The sequence below is a fragment of the Stegodyphus dumicola genome, chromosome 2 (assembly GCF_044657685.1).
Source record: "Stegodyphus dumicola isolate Sdum_Otavi_A_Nest chromosome 2, ASM4465768v1".
Classification (NCBI taxonomy): Eukaryota; Metazoa; Arthropoda; class Arachnida; order Araneae; family Eresidae; genus Stegodyphus; species Stegodyphus dumicola.
The window spans coordinates 146,767,193-146,787,086 of record NC_140769.1 but is presented as its reverse complement, the minus strand read 5'-3'; the positions used below and the strand labels follow the sequence as shown (position 1 = coordinate 146,787,086).

Below are 19,894 nucleotides of genomic sequence, written 5' to 3'. Positions count from 1 at the left end.
ATAAAAGAGCAGATTGGACACCTAGAAAGAGATGTAATATTATTGTGTTAGGAGAAAGTGGTCTATGCTGAAATTGCAAGACAGGTGGGTGGTTCAGTGACTACATCTGGAGTCTGAAAGTTTTGTTTACGATATCAAGAGACAAATTCAATAAAAAACAAAGAAGGAAAAGGCCGAAAAAGGTGCACTACATCTATTGATGACAGAAGAATAAAAAGACTATGTCTCCAAGATAGAAAAATGTCATCAGTGGACATCAGAAGTGATCTGAATGATGCTGGTGTTTCTGTCAGTTCAAGAACAATCAGGAGAAGATTAACAGATGTTCGACTGAGAGGTAGAATTCCACGAAAAAAGCCTTATCTTAATTTTCAGCAACGAAGAAAAGACTACAGTGGGCAAAGGAACACATTAATTGGACAGATGATCAGTGGTCACAAGTTATATGGAGTGATGAAACTAAGATATCGTTATTCGGTAGTGATGGGCGAAAATATGCAAGATGCAGAATAGAAGAGCTACATCCTGACTGCATTCAAGCAACTGTGAAGAACCCAGTTAGTGTTATGATTTGTCATGCATGTCAAAAGATGGTATTGGTCGCCTTCATGTCATCGATGGGACACTGAATGCCAGAAAATACATTGACACTATTCTAGAACCAAAACTTCTACCTTCCATCAGAGATCTCTTTCCCAACAATGCTTCGTTTATTTTTCAGCAGGATTCTGCTCCTTGCCACACGGCCAAAATATCGAAAGAGATGTTTCGTACAAAGAGCATTAAATTGTTGACATGGCCAGGAAGCAGTCCTGACCTCAATCTTATCGAAAATTTGTGGCACCGTTTGTAAACTCTTGTCCAAATGAGGCGCCCTTCAAATAAAAGGGAACTAATTGAGGCTATAATTTTTTCCTGGCATCGTGTAATAACGAAAGAAGAGCTTAAAACTCTTGTCAGCTCAATGAAAGGTCGATGTGAAGCTGTAATCAAAAATAAAGGGTACCCTACTAAGTACTGATAACTCACTGCAATCATCACTATCTGATGTATATCGATAACTATTATCGTTTAACTTTTTTTTATTGCAAATAATTGAATTTTGTGTTTTGTATTGCAAATAATTGAATTCAGTAATAAATTCTCTTTAAAATGATATATACAAGTTTGCATTTTGTGAAGCGTAACGTTTTCTCTATAAGCATACAAAGTTCAAAAACACAAAAATTTCCAAAAGTGTCCACAATTTTGGCCACCACTGCATATTACAGTTCAATACAAATTACCCTTTATTGAGAGGAGTTTTTAAATTTTCATGGACTGCTTGCTCATCATGTTTGTATAACTTCATGAATGGAAGGTTTTCCTCTTTGGAAAACATTACACAGTTTGGCTACAACTGTGTAATGTTACGTAGTTATAACCTGTGTATGTTATTGTATACATATTACATGTGTAAACTGTGTATGTTAGTGTACATTATTGTTATAAGTGTGTAATGCTAAAATGTATTTGAGCAACATAACAGCCAATTATGTTGCTCAAATGCATTCTAAAATGTAATTTTTAATTTTTGTTTACCATATTTCCCCTTTTTTTTATTAACTTTATCATATGAAAATTGAGAGGGGAAAATTATATGAATCATTTTATTTCAGAAAGACACAATTGTGATAAGAACATAACAAATAAAAACTAATTATGGTTAAATTACAGATAACTATCACAATATTATTTCTTTAAAAGGAACTTATATTCTAATTGCAATGCAGAGTAATATTAGCAATGCAATATCTAATAAAGATACTTTCTAACTTGAATCTTGCCCATTCTTACTGTTGTCTCTGCTACTCCTTGGGCCTTAAATAATAAATAAATAATTACAGAAAATGAATGTACAGCTAACTCTGTGAAATCAGAGACTGAATGTCAATTTGCGTTTTACTCTGCTGCTACGAGTCGGTTCTTGCATTAGCCTGGTATGAAGTTCAGTTAGAAGGAAAAGCTTTGTGGTAGCTTGCAAAAAATAAACAATCACTATATGGGCAATTCCATTTTAAAAATTATCAGAGCTCATTTCTGAAATGCATTGGAAAAAGGGCAAATTACATGAAAATTATTTAAATTTTCAAAACCTGGCACTGAAATGTTAGGGGCAAAAATATGTGAGGAAATACATTATTTGTGTAATCAAAAGATATGATATTTAAAAGGAAAGCTTAAAAGGTTTTCTGGTAGACTGAATGACGGGAAGAAATAAATTTAATTTCTGTTGAGTTATTTATTTAAAATAATATAATTTCACAATGAAATGAAGTTCTTGATTATAAGAAATGGAAAATATGTCGTTCAGCTCAGTACAAAGCTTTCCAACAAATATATAGGCTCCCTAGGTTATCTGGTATTTGTGACTAAGTATTTGCAGTTGTAAAAATATAAAAGTTACAATTTGAGCAAGTTTTGAGTTCAAGTTTCAAGAATTATAAGTTCACTGATAATATTAATCAGATCAATTACAGAAATCAAATATCATCCAGGTGATTATTAAAGAGTTTTGGTTATTAAAAGTGTCAAAAAAAAAAAAAAAAAAAAAAAAAACCAGATTATACAGACAGCACAAAATTTATTTATAAGCTGCAAGATCATAAGATGGATTTTTGAAAAACAAACTACAATCATTTGATATTCAAGTGGTAATAGAGTGACAATCCAAACACATTTGATAGAGTAGGAACAAAATTTCATCTGTGACAAGTCTTTTATAAACCAAGTACTCATATTTACAAGATACTTATTCATACTGAACACTAAAATGCAAACATTTACAGTACGACAGACAGGATATCATAAAATTTGCTTTTCAGTTATGGCTTACTCACCCCCCCCAAAAAAAAGGGGGAAAAAGAAATGATAATAAATAAGTAGTTTAATAAATACAGAAGATGTTCAATTTTCAAGGAGGGGGAGAACTTTTATACATTAAATAAAAAATTATCAAGTTGGCCACTTTAAAACAAAAACATCTAATGTGTTAATGATTTTTTACAATATTTGAAGTAATTCACAAACTTCGATATTTTTAAAAGCATGAGCAATGATTTAAGAAGGCAAGTTACAAAGTAGAGTGTGTTTTAATTCATTTAAACATCATGTCGTGCCGAACAAATCGATTCAAAATAAAACAGCTATAGAAATTTAAAAGCTGTCAAATTTATGTGAAACAGTTGGCTTAGGACTGATAATTTAGCAATGCTTTTGATAAACTTTTATCTAAAAAAGGAAAATTACATGAATTAAATTTTCATAAAAAGTTAATGGCATTCAATAATTCATAATATTATCTTCAGCATGCCTGACATGGACATCAGTTCCAAAACCAATGGTTTTGTTTATTTCTTTTATTAATTGAAATATTGATTTTTGAACAATTAACTATTTAAATTTCTAATAGTTTTAATTCAGAAACGGTAATCATTCAAATTTATTAGAGCCTTTACGGATGTCTTCTTAATAAATATATTACTTCATTATCTATATCTGCTTTATCTATTGCAGGTACAAAATTAATACTATAATGTATTTAAGTAGCATCACTGAAAACGATGCAGTTTTAGATTCTATATGTAAGTGAGATAAAGAAAGCAGTAGAAAACAAACCAATATATTAAATCGCATATTTTGACTAGTATGGATGAATTACTTCATATTATCTGGCCAATACTGAATGTAATATCTTTGCGTAGATCCTTCAAAAAGTCTATCTAACCAGTTAGAAAGTCCATCTAATAGATGTTCTTCAAAAAGAATATTTCCATACAAATCATTCTCCATGTTTTGTTTTTTTCCAGACTCGACGTCACTATTCTCGGATTCGGAATTACTATCCTCGAACCCTATGAACTCCCCGGCTGCAGAATTTTCATTTTTTCTCACTTTACCATCTTTCCTTTTCCAGCTTTGTTCGGCATGTTTCGCATGATAGACGCAAAAGTACTTCCGATGGCCATTAAGAGAAAGAACAGTACCAATACAGTTTTTTGGATTAATATTCAGTTCCCTTGATTCACCAAGAGTTTGGAGGAGCAGACGTCGATACCATTCCAGATTTTTCTCCACCATAATGAAAGCAAACATTAAAGTCTTATTCTTACGATAAGGGTACACACATCTATAGAATACAGGTAACAATTTAACCTTGGATTCATTATCGACCAGCAGCACAATAGTTCTACAACCAGGTTTAAGAAGTCTAACGAGACCATTATACGTTTCGCCCCGGAGCTCATGTATATGTAAATGGAATTCTGGTTTACTTTTAACAGACATACCCGGTATTTGCTTGCCTTCTCTTTGGTATTTCTCTTGAATGCTTTTTTCTTCTAATTGGACCAAATAAGACATAATGTATCCTACCAAGATAATGAAACCAACAGATAAGACAACTGATAATGCAGGCAATATTTCCTGACGTGTAATATTATCCCATAGAACATCTCCCATAAGTATCATTCTGTTCAGAACTCTAGTGAATAAACTCAGAGCATGTTCATCTGTTAACATACATACTTTAGCATCATATGGTAAAGTTTCTGTCGATTGCATGAGGTGATTCATAGCAGCATGCAACTCCTCTTTTGTGGCATTCATGTTGTCGTCATCGATATCCCAACCGTGCTGCAGCCACTGGTATCGAACACGATCATGCGATTTTCTCCAAATAAGAACGACGTGGAGAAGAGGATCTTCCGGTGTACCCATACCGGAACTTAGTGCTTTAACAAACTCTTTCTGCTTTTCTTCAAAAAGAAACATAAATCTTACTCTGTCATTGGGCACATCAACCTTCTGAATGAAATCGCGCATAGCAGCTCTGTATGGATCATGCTCGTTCGTGTTCTTAGTTATCAATATGACACATAAATATTTACGTGCTCGCACGGCTTCCGTGGGACACAGCTGATCGAAGATGGTCTGCGACGATAATCTAGGCAATAATAAAAATTTATTCGAGTCTATAACATCGTTCATAGTTGCAACAGACAGTTCTGTCATGCTCAAAGTAGCAATAGGCTTAGAAGGATTTTCATTAAAAACTAAAAGAGATTCCATTTTGGTTTGCACATTATACCTTTTGACCGTATTTTTGGAATCCTCGCTTTCCAGAGATACGTGACCCACTGCCACACGGCTACGGAATTTGTAAGCAATCAGCATGTACCTAAGCCGAATGGAATCCGCTCTACTGAATATCAGAACTCGAACTCTATTATCGTACCATCCATTGAGAAAGTCGTCTACCACCTTATCTGTCACGCTAATTACTGTTTTTGCAGGAATAATCTTGCGACAAAAATCTACAATCTTCACAAAGCTCAACTGACGTTCTTTATAATGAACAGCTCTTCCATCTACAAGACCAATGACATAGGGAAGTGAACTAACACCAATTTTGTGTGCTAAGGCACTCTCTTGCTGTGCATGAATGGCAGCAAACCCAACACCGAGTGGTTCGAGTTCTTCGATCAGTTTTCTCCATATTGGCTCGGCACTGATGCAAGCAAAACACAGCTCTCCATAAAACAATATTAAATATGGCTGAAAATTACTGTTGGGGATAATATGATTCTCGTAGGCTTTAGCAGTAATGGTATGTTTATGATAGAATGAACCTTGGTTGAATTTAAACTGAAAGTTAAAACCTCCTTGGCTAAATATATGCTCAAACGGATCATTCTCGTATCTTCTGAACTGAGAATAATCGGGATATTGTCGAAAGTTCGGCGTATCTTCAGTTATGCCGGAGCGATCGAAGAGCCTCCTTCGTTCTGGATCAGTTAAAAGTTCGTATGCTTTGTTGATTTCGATAAACTTAGATTCGGCTTCGGGCCCTTTGTTCTTATCGGGATGCCACTCTCTTGCCAATCGCTTGTAAGCTCGTTTTATTTCCGGTATCGATGCCGTTCGGGCAACACCAAGAATTGCATAGGGATCTCTTAGGGAAATAACACATTGAAGTATCACAAAGAAAACAATTAAACTTAAGTAATTCATTTATGTCAATTTAATGCAGAGGTTTCTTAAGTAAAATACATGACATTTAGCCCCAAATAATTTGAAAACAAAATTTAGAGAAAAAGTGAGAGAGATTATTCTCCTCTCGTTTGTTTCGGATGAATAAAATTTTAGGGCTTCTGTGATGGTTGAACTGCTGCAGTTACTGCAGCTGCTTCTGGCTGTGGTTGAAGAAATCTAGTACGTTTCCTAGTATAATGCTGCCAATGAAGTATTTGCTGATCATCAATAAATTTAGCACACTGAGCACTCGTTATTTCTCTTCTAAAATGTTCATATTGGAGCAATTCTAAAAAATACAAGCACATTGGGTACCTAAAAGTAGAAAATAAAAGAGATAAACACACACATAATACTGATTTCATTTTAAAAACGCCATACAGAAATATCAACTGATAAAACATGCATAAGAATACAATTGATAGACTGATTCTATTTCAGCACTCAACACAGTTAACCCTTTAACTGTGAAGTTATTTTGATGATTTGGGTGCATAAATAGTAAATTTTTTTAATTGCAAAAATGAAATGTTTTCTGCGCAATCAAAAAAATTGCCGCGCACTTTTAACATAAACCTCTATCCTTTGAAACCTTCAGTAAAGTGCTGCCTTCTGTTGAATTGAAGCCGAAATAAACTTCCCACGATATATATTCGGGTACAATAGGATGCATTCAAAAAATTACCCTGAGTGATTCTTGGGCGTGACATTTCGGAATACTAGTGATTTCGGGCATGACAATTAAAATAAACATTAATTTCTTCCATCTAGTATAAGAATTTTATAATTATCATCAGGAATTAGCTACATTTATGAAAATCAAAAGAAGCATTCTTATAGAAGTAGAAAATTGCGATTTAACCAAAGACGAACTAAATGGAATTTTATTTCACCCTTCTCTCCAAAACTATAATTCTTCTCATGCTGCAGTAATGCTAAGTCATATAACACATCATTTTCATCTATATGTTCTTAATGTAAACATATTTCAGTTCTCCCCCACTTCAAAAATAAGTTTTTTATTATTAACTGTTTGAGTCCCAGGCAGCACAATCGCACTGTTGAGATTTTATGTCGAGAAAATCTAGTACATTTCAAACCTTGTGGACAACTGACGGTGCACTTGATTTAAATCAAGTGCACATCATTGTAACATAAAGAAAGCGCTATCACCCGCACTTGACATAAAATAAAACTAATAATTCTTGACATAAAATAAAACAAACAGTGTTGGACTGCTTAGGTCTTTTCGTACTTATTTAGAGAAAGCGCGGTTGCGCTGCTTGGGATTCTTCGAAAGTGTTTTTTTCAATACCCCCCCGGGACTCAAACAGTTAATTTTAATTTCCTTAAAAACTGTTTCTTTGCCCAAAAAGATGTTAGATATGGCGTCTCTTCATATTTGTCTTTTTTGTTCCGAGCAAATGAAATTAAAATTCTCATAAACATGCTCGCTCAACAAAACTTCGGAAATATCAGTAAAAGGAAAGAATCAAGTTCAGGGTATTAGAAATAAATTATAGTTTTATTTCAAGAACCAATTAAAACCTGATTCAATAACAGAGATAAATGCATATAAATTAAAAAATTTTACATTGAAAAACTTCTCTGGAATTGGAAATAACATATTTAAAAACAATTAAAATATTTTATTATTGAAATAGTTTACTATTAACTATTACAGTCAAAAGTCGTTAATTCGGACACCCATAATTCGGAATGATCTATAATCCGGACCTCAAAACTAAAAACTTTCTGCGCATGCGCCGCGTTGACACATGCGCATAGGCGTTTAAGCGTGCGCGTAAGACCTTTTATGACTGCACATATGAGTGTGCGCAAGTGCAGAATACGTTTTCGCATGCACGTTTTATGTATAATGGACGTATAAGCTAAAATTATCTAATTATCTATTTCAGTTAATGTTGATGATTGCGTTGTTCCTTAATTTTCGAATTGGATCCGGCTTATTATTTTTTGCAGACTGTAAGAGCAATTTTATAAAAGTAAGCTTAAACTTTCGATTATATCAAATAGAATTTCCGATATATATTTGTTAATATGTAAAGGATCTAAAGCGAAAGTATGTTTTGAAATTCGAAATCTGTTTATCAATTTCACGCTGCTCGGCGGGGGGAACGCGCCGGCGGGCACATAATGAATTGGAAATTGATCTGTCAACATTATCCTTATCTTCAGCGCAGATGTTTTTATTTTATTTGGCTTATAATTGAAGATCAGATGTTTTTATTTTATTTGGCTTATAATTCCTTACCAAATGTAGTATTTCATCTCGATATGCTCCGTCTTTGATATGATTTAAAACAAGTTCCTCGTCATTATAATTCGCTTCCGATAGCGAAGAAAAGTGACAGAGGTTATTGAAAACGAAAACATTTCGATTGACAAATTAGTCGGTGTTCTTGACACAGCAATTATAGGACATGAACAGCGGAACTTTGTAACTGAACAAGAAATTATGTCTGTTTAATAGAATTAAAGAGAAAGTATTATGACATGAAACGAAGCAAAACTTAAACAACTTACATTGAAAGAAATGTTTATTTAAGTAAACAAATAAATATTAAGCTTTTTCTTTTTGCAAATTTTGATACCCTTTAGATCATAACTGTTCTTTATTTCATAAATTACGGTTTCATATTTTTAATTTTAGAATTTCTGCATGCCATCTTACGAGATTTAAACTGACGATCTATAATCCGGAAAAATCGATAATCCGGAATCGCCGAAGTCCCGACGAGTCCGGAATAACGACTTTTGACTGTACTAAAATAGTTTATTGCAAATAAAAAGTAAGCTATCATAATTGTTTATATTTGGCATACCATAGAATTCTGTCCATTTAGTAAATGAAAGAAAATAATACATTTTTCATACATTTAATTATACTTTTTGTACAACATAAATCTCATTCTTCCTTATGACCTCTTGAGTGTGATGGTTATTTGTTGATACCATTTTTGAAAAATGTCTTGTCCTTAGAGGCAAGAGCTCAAGTAGTGCTTAGTTGGCATTTGCTTCAGTTTTGAATTTCCCCCCCCCTTCAAAAAAATTTGCAAAGAGAAAACCCAAGTGATAATCAGAGAGTGGTGAGCATAGGGACTATGGTGGATGCAACAAATTTTTTAAACTAATTTTCTTTTTTCCTTTTTTTTTTTTTTTTTTTGTGTGTGTGTGTGTGTGTGTGTGTTTAAGAAGGTCATAATGTATTGGTTCTTGAATGCACCACCTTATTTGCAACATTCTCTTATTCAGGCTCAAACTCGGTTTAGAGGTGGAAGAGGGCAGCTTCACAGCCCTCTTCACCATGTAGCAATTTGTACATCACTTAACAGTGTTTTTGTAGGTAATCACTTTTCATTCCCTGTCATCATCTGGTCCAAAATGGGTTTGTTTTTGTTCCAAGCAAGCAGAAATGTGCATATGATGACTCAATTATGCAAATGTTTTGAACATGACTCATGAAGCACCCATCTGGAATACTTCTAAGACCAAACCTAGTTTTTTAATATGATGCAAAATGATTTGTTGAGTTGAATTAAGCTTTTCCGCAATCTCTGATGCTGTCAGAAAGGGATCTTTTTCTATCATGGTTTATACAATAGTATCATGAATAACAGATGGCTACCCAGAACATGGTTTATCATTAAGATGTATTTCAAATTTTTTGAACCATCTACTACATGCTTTATCCTAAACTGCAACCACACTAAATTTTGACATGCTTCTGTAACGTTTGTTCCTTGCTAGAATTTGTACAAAATACAGTGTCATACTTAACCATAGGCATGTTCACACAATCGCATGGACATGAGATACTTTTGTTTCAGTTAATTTAGAAGAGTGGATGTTTATGAATGCAGTGATAAAAGACAGAGAGCCACATATGTCTGAAATGAACACCTGCATATGTGTTAAAATTTGAATTAACATTATTACACATCCCTTCCTGGTAGACCTTAATAGTTATTTTTTATACTACCACAATTAGTGTTTTGTTATAATCAGAAAATTACGATATTCACAATTCAAATAATTTAAAATGAGAATTACTAAAGTAAAGAGATTTAAATAATAAAAATTATGACAATTTATTTAAATTTGGAAATGTTCAAAACCGAAAGAAAGAGAAAATGATGCAGCTACGTTGGAAACAATGAAGTTTAAAATCTACTCTTAGGTGTCAAAATAAAATGTAAATGACAACAAAAAGGCAAAAATACTATTTCAGTTGGAACCTAATATTACTTCATTTTCGTTACTAATAAAAACGAATATGTGTAACGCCTCAGAAAATCTACAAATGGAGCTAGTTAAGACACTTTTCTGTTATCAGGACAGTACCCCAATTAATCTGCACTATTATATAAATCTTATTCAAAGATCTGAAGCTATGCATTTGATGAACTTCTATTTGTATATATATCAAAAGATAAATACCTAAAGTTACAAAATTTTACAATAAAAATAATCACATCGTTTAGGAGTACAGTTAAATGTGAACAAGTTTTTTTCCGCATAGCTGAAAATGAATTAAGTCAAACTGACCAATGAACATCTACATTTCCTTTCATTTCCCTTAATTTTTCTCTCAAAGTTACAAAATCAAAATGGGAACAAATAATGAAGTTTGTACTTATTTTACATAAAAATACATGCATTTTCCAAAATGTACCAAAGAAAAATTCAATAAATAAAAGAAAAGTATTATTTATTTTCAAGTTTTGTCCCACTTCAAAATTTTTTATAACTTGTTTTAGTTTAAGTAAGTTATTTAGTGGTTTATTCAACATATTAGAACTATCCTTACTAATATTATAAATACGAATGTGAGTTTGTTTGTGTGTTTGTTTGTTACGCTTTCACACCTTAATTACTTAATCATCATGAAATTTTCAAGAAATATTTTTGAGATATTAAAAAAGGTTATAGGCTATAAAATGTCTTCTTATGACTTTAATTAGCCGAGATATTAATTAAAAACTCCCCTACATTTTTCACTTACTTTTTTGGGCGTTTTCCCTATTAAAGGGATTTGGCGACACGGCAATTAATTTTTTCACAAATATCTATGGAACGGCGGTTAGTTCAATTTCGAACACATAATCCCCGATTCCAAAAATTCCTCAGAGTCCATCGATACCATACTCATCTTTGTATAACTTTAATCAGCTAAAATATTATTTAAAAACTCTAAAAACGCTAGTTTAAATGAGACTCAATAGCGACATTAGGGAATTTTTCTTAGGTCTTCCCCAGTGGGTCCAATAAATTGGTGATAAAAATTATAACTTTTGATCTAATTATCCAAATTTCTTTGTGTCACACTCTCAATGATAGGAACATTGCTGGTGCAACTGTTTTTGTCGCTTAAAAAGCGAAAGAGGTGGTAGCTGGTATCCGATCGACCAGTGGGTTGGCGAAAAGGTCAAAGTTCATGGATTTACATGCGGAAAATCATTTAAAAATTAATAAGTTGATCTCTAATTAACTTACTTCAAACTATTATCGACATTTTGCCTTTTTGTTATATATTTAACGTTTTGTTTCATATTTTTTAAAGATCTATACATTCCTTTTATATATTTCTGTTATTGTTGCTTGAAAAATTGCATTTATATTTTATATTTTACTGTGTGCGATTAACAACTATCGTTTTATCATTTTAAAGCACTCGAATGTTCTTTTTTGTAAAAAATAACCTTTGGTCAGGCATAAATACAAAATATCTGTGGCCTATTAGGCAAGAAGAGCAGTATTTACTGAAATTACGCGGAGTGTAATTTTTAAATTCCCAGGGAGTTGAAACTTATTTAAGGACATCAAAGCGAGCGAGGCTGCGGGTAAAGCTAGTTTGAAATAAATGTCAGTATGAATATTTAACCTGTTAAACGAGGAATGAAATTTTGCAAAACTCCTTTCACACTGGGGGATTTTGTTTCACAGTGACAAGCAATATCATTACACCTCTATTAATAACAGAAAATTGTTTTTAACTTATTGATATTTTTTTATTTCCACAAAAAATTTTATGATGTTTAATATACAAATCAAGTATTTGTAATGTTCAAAGAATTAATCTGAATTATGATACCTCTTGAAGCACTGCTTTTAAATACTTTAGCACACAAATAACTTTTAGCCATATTTTGAAGAAAATAACAATTCCTGAAATCACCAATATGTAAAATATTGAAATGCAGACTAAAATAAAGCCAAATTGTGCAAATTCGATTCACGATGTATAAGGGAGCAAGTGCGTGCACAGACCGATTGCTCGCAAAATAATGCTCAAGTAGCAGATTGCAAGAACATGAATGTACATGTACGTGACTTGTAAACAATATGCCATATAACCATGCTATGCTAGAATTAAACCTTAAGAACTACATACCGCGTAATGCGTCCAACACAATACGATTAATTTCAATGACAAAAATGTTATCACTTACATTTTGGTAGTATTCCAAGCATGATGAAAAATGTTGTCATAACCACTTAACAGCTTAATATTTAGTTGTCAATATGTTTGACTTTAAACTATATCATCACCATCAGAAAATTTTTGCAGATACCAATCTTTAGATTTCAAACAAGAAAAAAACAAATATAAATTAAATGTTTTCCCCCTCTGCATCATTATTAATAACGATTATTTATGTTTTAATAAATATTTAATAAATAAAATTTCAATTTAGTTAAAAATTTTTGTTTAAAATTTTTTTCATTTTTGGGAGGGAAAAAAATTGTTTCATCAGTTGCTTTGAGATCGTGCATCCAGCTCGCATGCAATTTGAGTTAGAGACTGCTATGCTAAAGAAAAATTTGAAAATAGGTTAGACATCACCAAAATTAAGTAACTTGAAAATTCAGTTCAACAGCAATGTCACAAAATAATTTTAAAATGAGCATATCTTTAGAATTTCCAAAACACAATTCCACATGCTGGAGATATACAGGTTCTCCCCCCACAGAGTGTTGCCATTGCTCGTTTTTAAATCACCGAGTTTGTTAATCAAAAATTCATTAATGTTTTACAAAATATGAAATAGATAATTCCAAATTCAGGCTGCCAGATACCCATATTTGGGCAGAAACGTACGTCATTCAAAATTGGATGACTCTAGGTACTGTTTTTTTTTTATCACAATGTGAGAAACATACATACATTCATGCAGATCGGACATTTATGATGAACCAACACAAAATGCTAGAATGAAAATAATACTCCTTCAGGGCAAATTGCCCCTTTGGACTAATAATTATGGACTATGAATTTCATTAGCACATATGTTGCTTATGAAAGGAATATTCATATGCCACATAGTCTCAGAGCTGTTGTATTATTATACACATGAAATTTCCTAATCCTACTACAGCCTAGCTATAAACCTGTCGACTTGTTACTGAATTTCCATCGCATAATTAACACATTTAACAGCATCTTATTCATTCAAGCTATTGGAAGTCATTTCACTGTTTTCTGCCTGCTGTTGCTGCTGAGGGGCTGCTTTTACAACTCAACTACTCAACTCTTCTCAAAATAGTAATGACATCGGCAGACATTTAAATGGCCCAACTTTGAAGGGATGTTGCATAAATTTTCACATAAAAAGTAATTTTCTATTCTTCATGTATGTATGTTCACACAAAAATGAATAAAAGCACACGTACTTGATGTATTTGGCATACTCGGGTCGTTTCCAGTATTGAAGGTATTTCAGATAGCTTATGAATGCTTTGTCCTTCAAGTAATTCCTCTGTGCTAAAACTAAAACAACGAACATAAGCAATAAAATAACTTAATGTATTAAAAAAATATGCAGCTACTAAAAATAAAACATACAATATGAAACTAATCTAGACCTAAATTATGAATTCAGTAAAAGATAGTACAGTAAAATTCTATCTATCTGATTAAATGATGCAGAAACTTTTAAGGAACACTTTTTAAGTTTTTGCATTCGAGGCCTTTTTCGCACTCCGCACCAACAACTCGAGATTTTTCGCAGCCTTTTTGACAAATTTCTTTCCAGTAACTTAACATCATTACACACACAAATTAATGTATAAATTTTTATATCTTTACAACTTTATAAAACATAATTTCTTAAATATTAGTCTCTAATTTTTCTGTGTAAGATATTTCATGTAACAATTCCCAAGTTGCATGCTCGGCTTGTTGGTGCAAGTATTACAATAATATGTTGTTTGATGCCTTTTTCCAGGTTCATTTCTCTGGGAACAGACTTTGTGATAGATAAGAAGAGATAAGATTTCAGATATGAAAATCTTACCTTAAATATTAAAGGGGTATCATTTTACACTTCATAAGATTATACAGAAAGAACGTAGGAACCTGCTTCAAAGAATCTAAACGTAAACAGTTATTGCAGAGCATCGAGTTCCTTATCAAACCCAGTGGTGAGCAAGTCACCTCTCAAGTTGCGACATCAAATCACACAGAGAATGAGAGTCACCTCTCCAGTTGCAGCATCAAATCACATGGTGAGTGAGAGTCGCCTCTCAAACGCAAAGGGTTTAATAACCTCTGACCACATTTCCATTTTCTTAATGAAACACATTCCCCATCATTTTTTATGATACACATTGTATCTAATTTAATTAAAATCAAACAAACTTCAAAATTTGCATTTGTACACACAATTCCATTTGTACTTTTTTATTTAAATCACACACAAAAAATATGAATCCATAATTTCAAATAATAAATACTTATGGCAGGACTTAGGATGCATGGCATTTCACAAATTTTCCACCACCTTGGATGGTAGGAAAGCGACACTTCTCACAATATGACAAAAACTCACTTGGTGTATATTGCAAGATTTAAAGATTTCTTAAGCTAATTAAAAATCTCCATAATTCTGCTTTTGAGTAGTTTATTCATTTTTAGAGAAATCCTTTTTCTATAAAACAAATTGGATTTATTTAACAGCTGCAAATGTTGGTAATTTAAAAATGATCTCTAGAACAAAAATTTTGAAGTTTCAAAGATTTTTAAACACAGAAATACTGCAAAGACTTATAAAGTATTCTTTATAAGAATTATATTATAAAGAATTATATTATTATATTATAAAGAATACTTTATAATGATGTAATCATTATAAAGTATTCTTAATGATGTAATATATGACCTATAACTTTTAATCAGTTATTTCTTAAATAATATCAATAAAATATGATTTTTAAATATGAAAATAAATGCAAATAACTAAGAATACATAAGTTAAAAATGATTCCATTAACTAATTTAATAACTTGTTAAATATTTAATTCCATTAAATTTAAATTCCCTCCAGTTTTATAAAACAAAAACAGAAATGGCTCTTGAAAGTGCTCTTTTTATCAGTCAGTCAGCCACATACAATTAGGAATTACATGTAGCATGGCCAAAAAATCATCATCACTTTTATTGACATATCTCCACTATTCTGCAAAATAACGTGGAAGCATTTGCCATGTGGTACTCTGCATGCAGTGTAGAACTTTTTGTTTCAAAATATTCCAAGACAATTGAGTTGACTGAGTACCGTCTGCAGAAATGACAGATTTCTTATCTATGGTAATACATATGACACTAACACAAATAAATAAAATAACTGGCTAATTTTGGTAATGCCATCTTAAAAAAATATGATATAGACATCACAACTTTTTCGTATGGCCTATTCAATTATACACATTTTTTGAGGCATTTCAATTAAACTTATTTCCTTGAATTTCTTAGAGATACATTTCTCATTCAATTAATTCAGTTCTCACTTCGCGGCAAAGCAAAAATACATAAAAACTCAAAACATCTTCATTAAAAATTGAAAGATATAGAAAAACATAAAACACCAAATGCAATTAAAACATTTTTTTTACAATTAAAATTATTATAAGAAAAACAAGCAATTTGGCCAGCGGGCAAGAAAGCAGCTTTTTCAGTGCACAAAACTGAAAGTTTACTTTTGTACCACTTGGCAAAAAGACATTGAAGGTGCAAAAACTGACTTATTTCACCATTCTACAGTTTCAAATGTAAACAAATGGCTGTTCATTAGGCTTAACTCCACACTTAAACTTTTAAATTGTTGACAATTCTGCAACTATTGCATACAAATTTATTAAAAGCATAAAAATCTTAACTGAAACATAAAAACCACATAATTCAATCACTTCTGAAGCAAAAAATGCACAATTTACCAACATATCCGAATAAAAAAAACTAAGTTCACCAAGGCAAGAAACAAAGTGAGAAATGAGATAATTTATATTTATATATTATTGGTGCAACCAATTTCAACAAAAAAGGGAGGTGCACAACCACATGTTATGATAGTCCTATATACAAAATTTCAACATTCTACGGCTACTCGTTCTTGAGTTATGCGAGATGCATACATCCAAAAATCTCTTTTGAATCCATTTTTAGCAAAAACAGTCCATTATTCTACCCGTACGTACAAATATTATACAAAAACATTGCTCAAATCGTTTCGAGAGCAGTTGACATGGATATTTTCATTAAAATATAATATTTTTTCTTTGTGTGTGTGTGTGTGATTACAATACTTCCTTTAGTTTGTACAAGGAAGTAATAGCTAAAAACGGGATAATACATTACATTATTACCAAAACATTTTAGTAGCTTTTGAATAAAAAAATTAAACTGATTGGTTTTGGTATATACCAATTCAGTCTTATTTTATTTCACTTTTTGGTTCACTTAAAGAAAAAAAATATTCTACAACAAATTATCTCACCTTAACTATTATTTAATTCATCACTTTTAACATAATAGTTACGGTTACTCTGAATGAAGTTAATACAGAAACACACTATTTGTTTATAAATGTGTTTTGTGTTTATAAATGCCTATTTATAAATTGTTTCTACTCATATTATTCTACAGCTATTGTGCCTCTCATGTTGTGAGCAAGAATGAACCTGGCACTGATAACGACACTTACTGAAACTATTAGAGTGGGCATCTGGGGATCCGAGGTGTTTGCACGCATACCTAAAGAGGTTAGAGGTTTGGAATATCTGAGGGGAGAGATAAGAAAAAAACATTTAAAAAACATACTTCTCTTGTTAGAATGCAAATTATGTGTAAGTTGCCAAGTTACGAAAACTCGCCAAACCTGGCAACATGTATCAAACCTGAAAAAAATTTTGAAATATTTTTGAAGTGTGAAACATCTAATTCTTTACATGGCTCTGAGGATATCTGAGGTTCTGTAGTGATACTGACAATACAATAGGTGGTAAACAGGCTATCCACAGTTTATCATCTTTTTTTGTTTTTAATTTAGAAGTAAACATTAAGAATGCAGCTTACACATGGAATATGATAATCATCTCTACATATAATAAAACAAAGAGTCTGTCTGTGTGTGTGTGTGTCTTTCGTTAGCGCTGCGCGTAAGCTAATAACCCACGGCTACGAAATTTGGTACATAGGTGCATCTAGACAAGAGCCAGTGCACCTCGAAGCGATTTTTTCGAAATTCGAATTTGAATTTTTTTATTTTATGCTTTGTGACGAAATCACGTCATTTTGAGACATAATGGGCTATAGGAAAGCGAGATTTTACTCTACGCACTCCATTTTCACATCGTCATGAAATGTAGGCACTTAGCTATTTTACGAACTTAAAATAAATTTCGTGTTTCAATAAATCGATTCAATACGAATTTATTTAACAAAGTGAGCTTAACACCTTTTCAATGGGATTTTTTCTAAAAAAGTTTATGTTTAAAAATGTACAGTTTATTTTTCTTTGATTTTTGGACACGTTAAACTTTCATCCTTGCGACTGCTTATACAAAAAGAATTTTGGAAAAATAAAATTTTGTATTTTTAAAATTTTTTTTAAATGAAGCTTCCGAGTACACTTCTCACATCTTTACAAATGTGATTTTGGCAACAATTTTCCTTTCTTATTGTTGTTGATAGATTTTTGATGAAATCGCATCATTTTTAATAGTTTCATTCTTTTAGAAATATGGGTTTGGCAACAATTTTTCATTGTATTTCATCGTTTTTAAGAGAGTGGCATATTTCAGTGCCATTTTTTATATATAATACATTTTTATTGATGTTTTTTATAAAGTTGTTCTGCAGAGTAAAATTCTGCGCGGAATGTTTTGTTTTTTGAGTTTCTTTCGTGTTATTTTTTGCTTATTTCACTGTTTGTAAGATATTGAAAAGTTTTGCATGATTTTTTTTCTTCAACGGAAAGTTTTTTTTATTAGGATAATTAATATTTGTATTAAGGGATATAGCTTATTTCATTGTAATTTTTGGTGCTACTTTGGTAGACGGTTGCACAGATTTTGGTAATTTTTCTTTTGGTGAGTAACATGACTTATGGTAAACCCATTGCTGGATAAGTTATTTATGGTAACTGATACTTTGTTGTCATTTTATTTAAAAAATAACGCATTTTGTTATGCATAAATTCCGTGTTTTAAATATTATTTATGGCTAAATATTAAAAATCAATTTAATTTTGCATTTTTATTTGAAAAAAACATAATTGGTTTTATTAATATCTATAAATTTAATCTAATGTTTTAAACATTATTTATGGCTGTTAAAATTAAAATACAATTTAATTTTGCATTTGTTTTAAAAATGATTTTATTATGAATGATTATTTAAATAATTTTAATTCCATGCATAATGTAATCAGCTCCCTTATTGGTTACTGAATATTTGTGCATTACCACGCCATTTTAAAATTTTATTATTCATCTCTTCGAATTCCTCAGATTTTAAATGGAATGGATACGTCCGTTTTGAAGATGAATGTTGTTATTGGTAATTACCAAGAATTATTGGTATCAGAATAAAAAAATTGCCCTTTGAGACCTTATTTGCCCAACTTGGCTTTCCTAATCAAAGATTTATTTATAAATTGTTAATAGCGTCAGAGGAAATTTATTTTAAATTTTTGGAGAAAACCTCGCTAATTGCTTCTCCAATGAAGTGCGAGAGATGTGGATCACAGATGAAGATCGTTTTTTTTTTCTGGTACTTATCAATATACGGCAGGTAAAATACTTTAAAAAAATGTAAGTACATAATTTTCTTTTACTTTATAATTGTATACTTCAACTTTTATTAAAAAATTAATACAATGTTTTCAAAAATTCCTGAGATATTTATTGTCACATATGTTTTAATGTTAAATAATTAAATCCTATAAAACTTATTTTAAAGTATTTAAATAATATTTTAATTCTTTTAAACGTTGGTATGATGTTTTTAATTCGATATTCAATTTAAGCAATATTTTAATCCAATTAAATGTTGGTGCAATGTTTTTATAGCGGTGTTTTTATTCTGTTATATGAAAGTAATAATTTAACCTTACTTTAGCATTTTATACTCTTAGTAAATGTACTTATTTACATTTGCCAGCCATCTTAAAAAACAACGTTTTCAACAAAAAATTAATTCATTATTTTAAACGATATTTATTTTTTTAAAGTTTCTAATACTTTACTATATGCATAAAATACGTAGAAACAGCATTTTTCAAGACGGCTGATGACTATAAAAACCGCGCCAACAATTGCGCCAATGTAAATCGCCAAAAATCCGTGCAACCGTCTACCAAAGTAGCACCTAATTTTTTTAAGAGAAAAAAAATATAAGATAAAATATCATTAATTATACTTTGCTTTTCAGAATTTGTTTTTTTTATATATTCTTTTATGTTATTTATTGCTCATTTCACTGTTTTTAAGATATTGAAAGTTTTGAGTGATTTTTTTAGGA

At 31.3% G+C, this 19,894-nt stretch overlaps 2 protein-coding genes across 3 annotated transcripts in view; both read right to left on the bottom strand.

The window, feature by feature from the left end:
- Nucleotides 1-2,603: 2,603 nt before the first annotated feature.
- Nucleotides 2,604-6,051, bottom strand: l(3)80Fg (dnaJ homolog subfamily C member 16 l(3)80Fg). Its single transcript, XM_035366828.2, has one exon. It carries the CDS (start codon nt 6,049-6,051, stop codon nt 3,697-3,699), a length of 2,355 nt encoding a protein of 784 aa, XP_035222719.2. The 3' UTR covers nt 2,604-3,696.
- The window catches only part of MED31 (mediator complex subunit 31), a 56,672-nt gene continuing 42,821 nt past the window's right edge, over nt 6,044-19,894 (bottom strand). For both annotated transcript variants that reach the window (XM_085811211.1, XM_085811210.1), the window contains exons 3-4: nt 13,768-13,864; nt 6,044-6,387 (exon numbers count right to left, since the gene is read on the bottom strand). In XM_085811211.1, the coding sequence (XP_085667337.1) occupies nt 6,183-6,387; nt 13,768-13,864 (302 nt within the window). In that variant the 3' untranslated portion in view covers nt 6,044-6,182. The remainder of the gene's footprint in view (nt 6,388-13,767; nt 13,865-19,894) is intronic.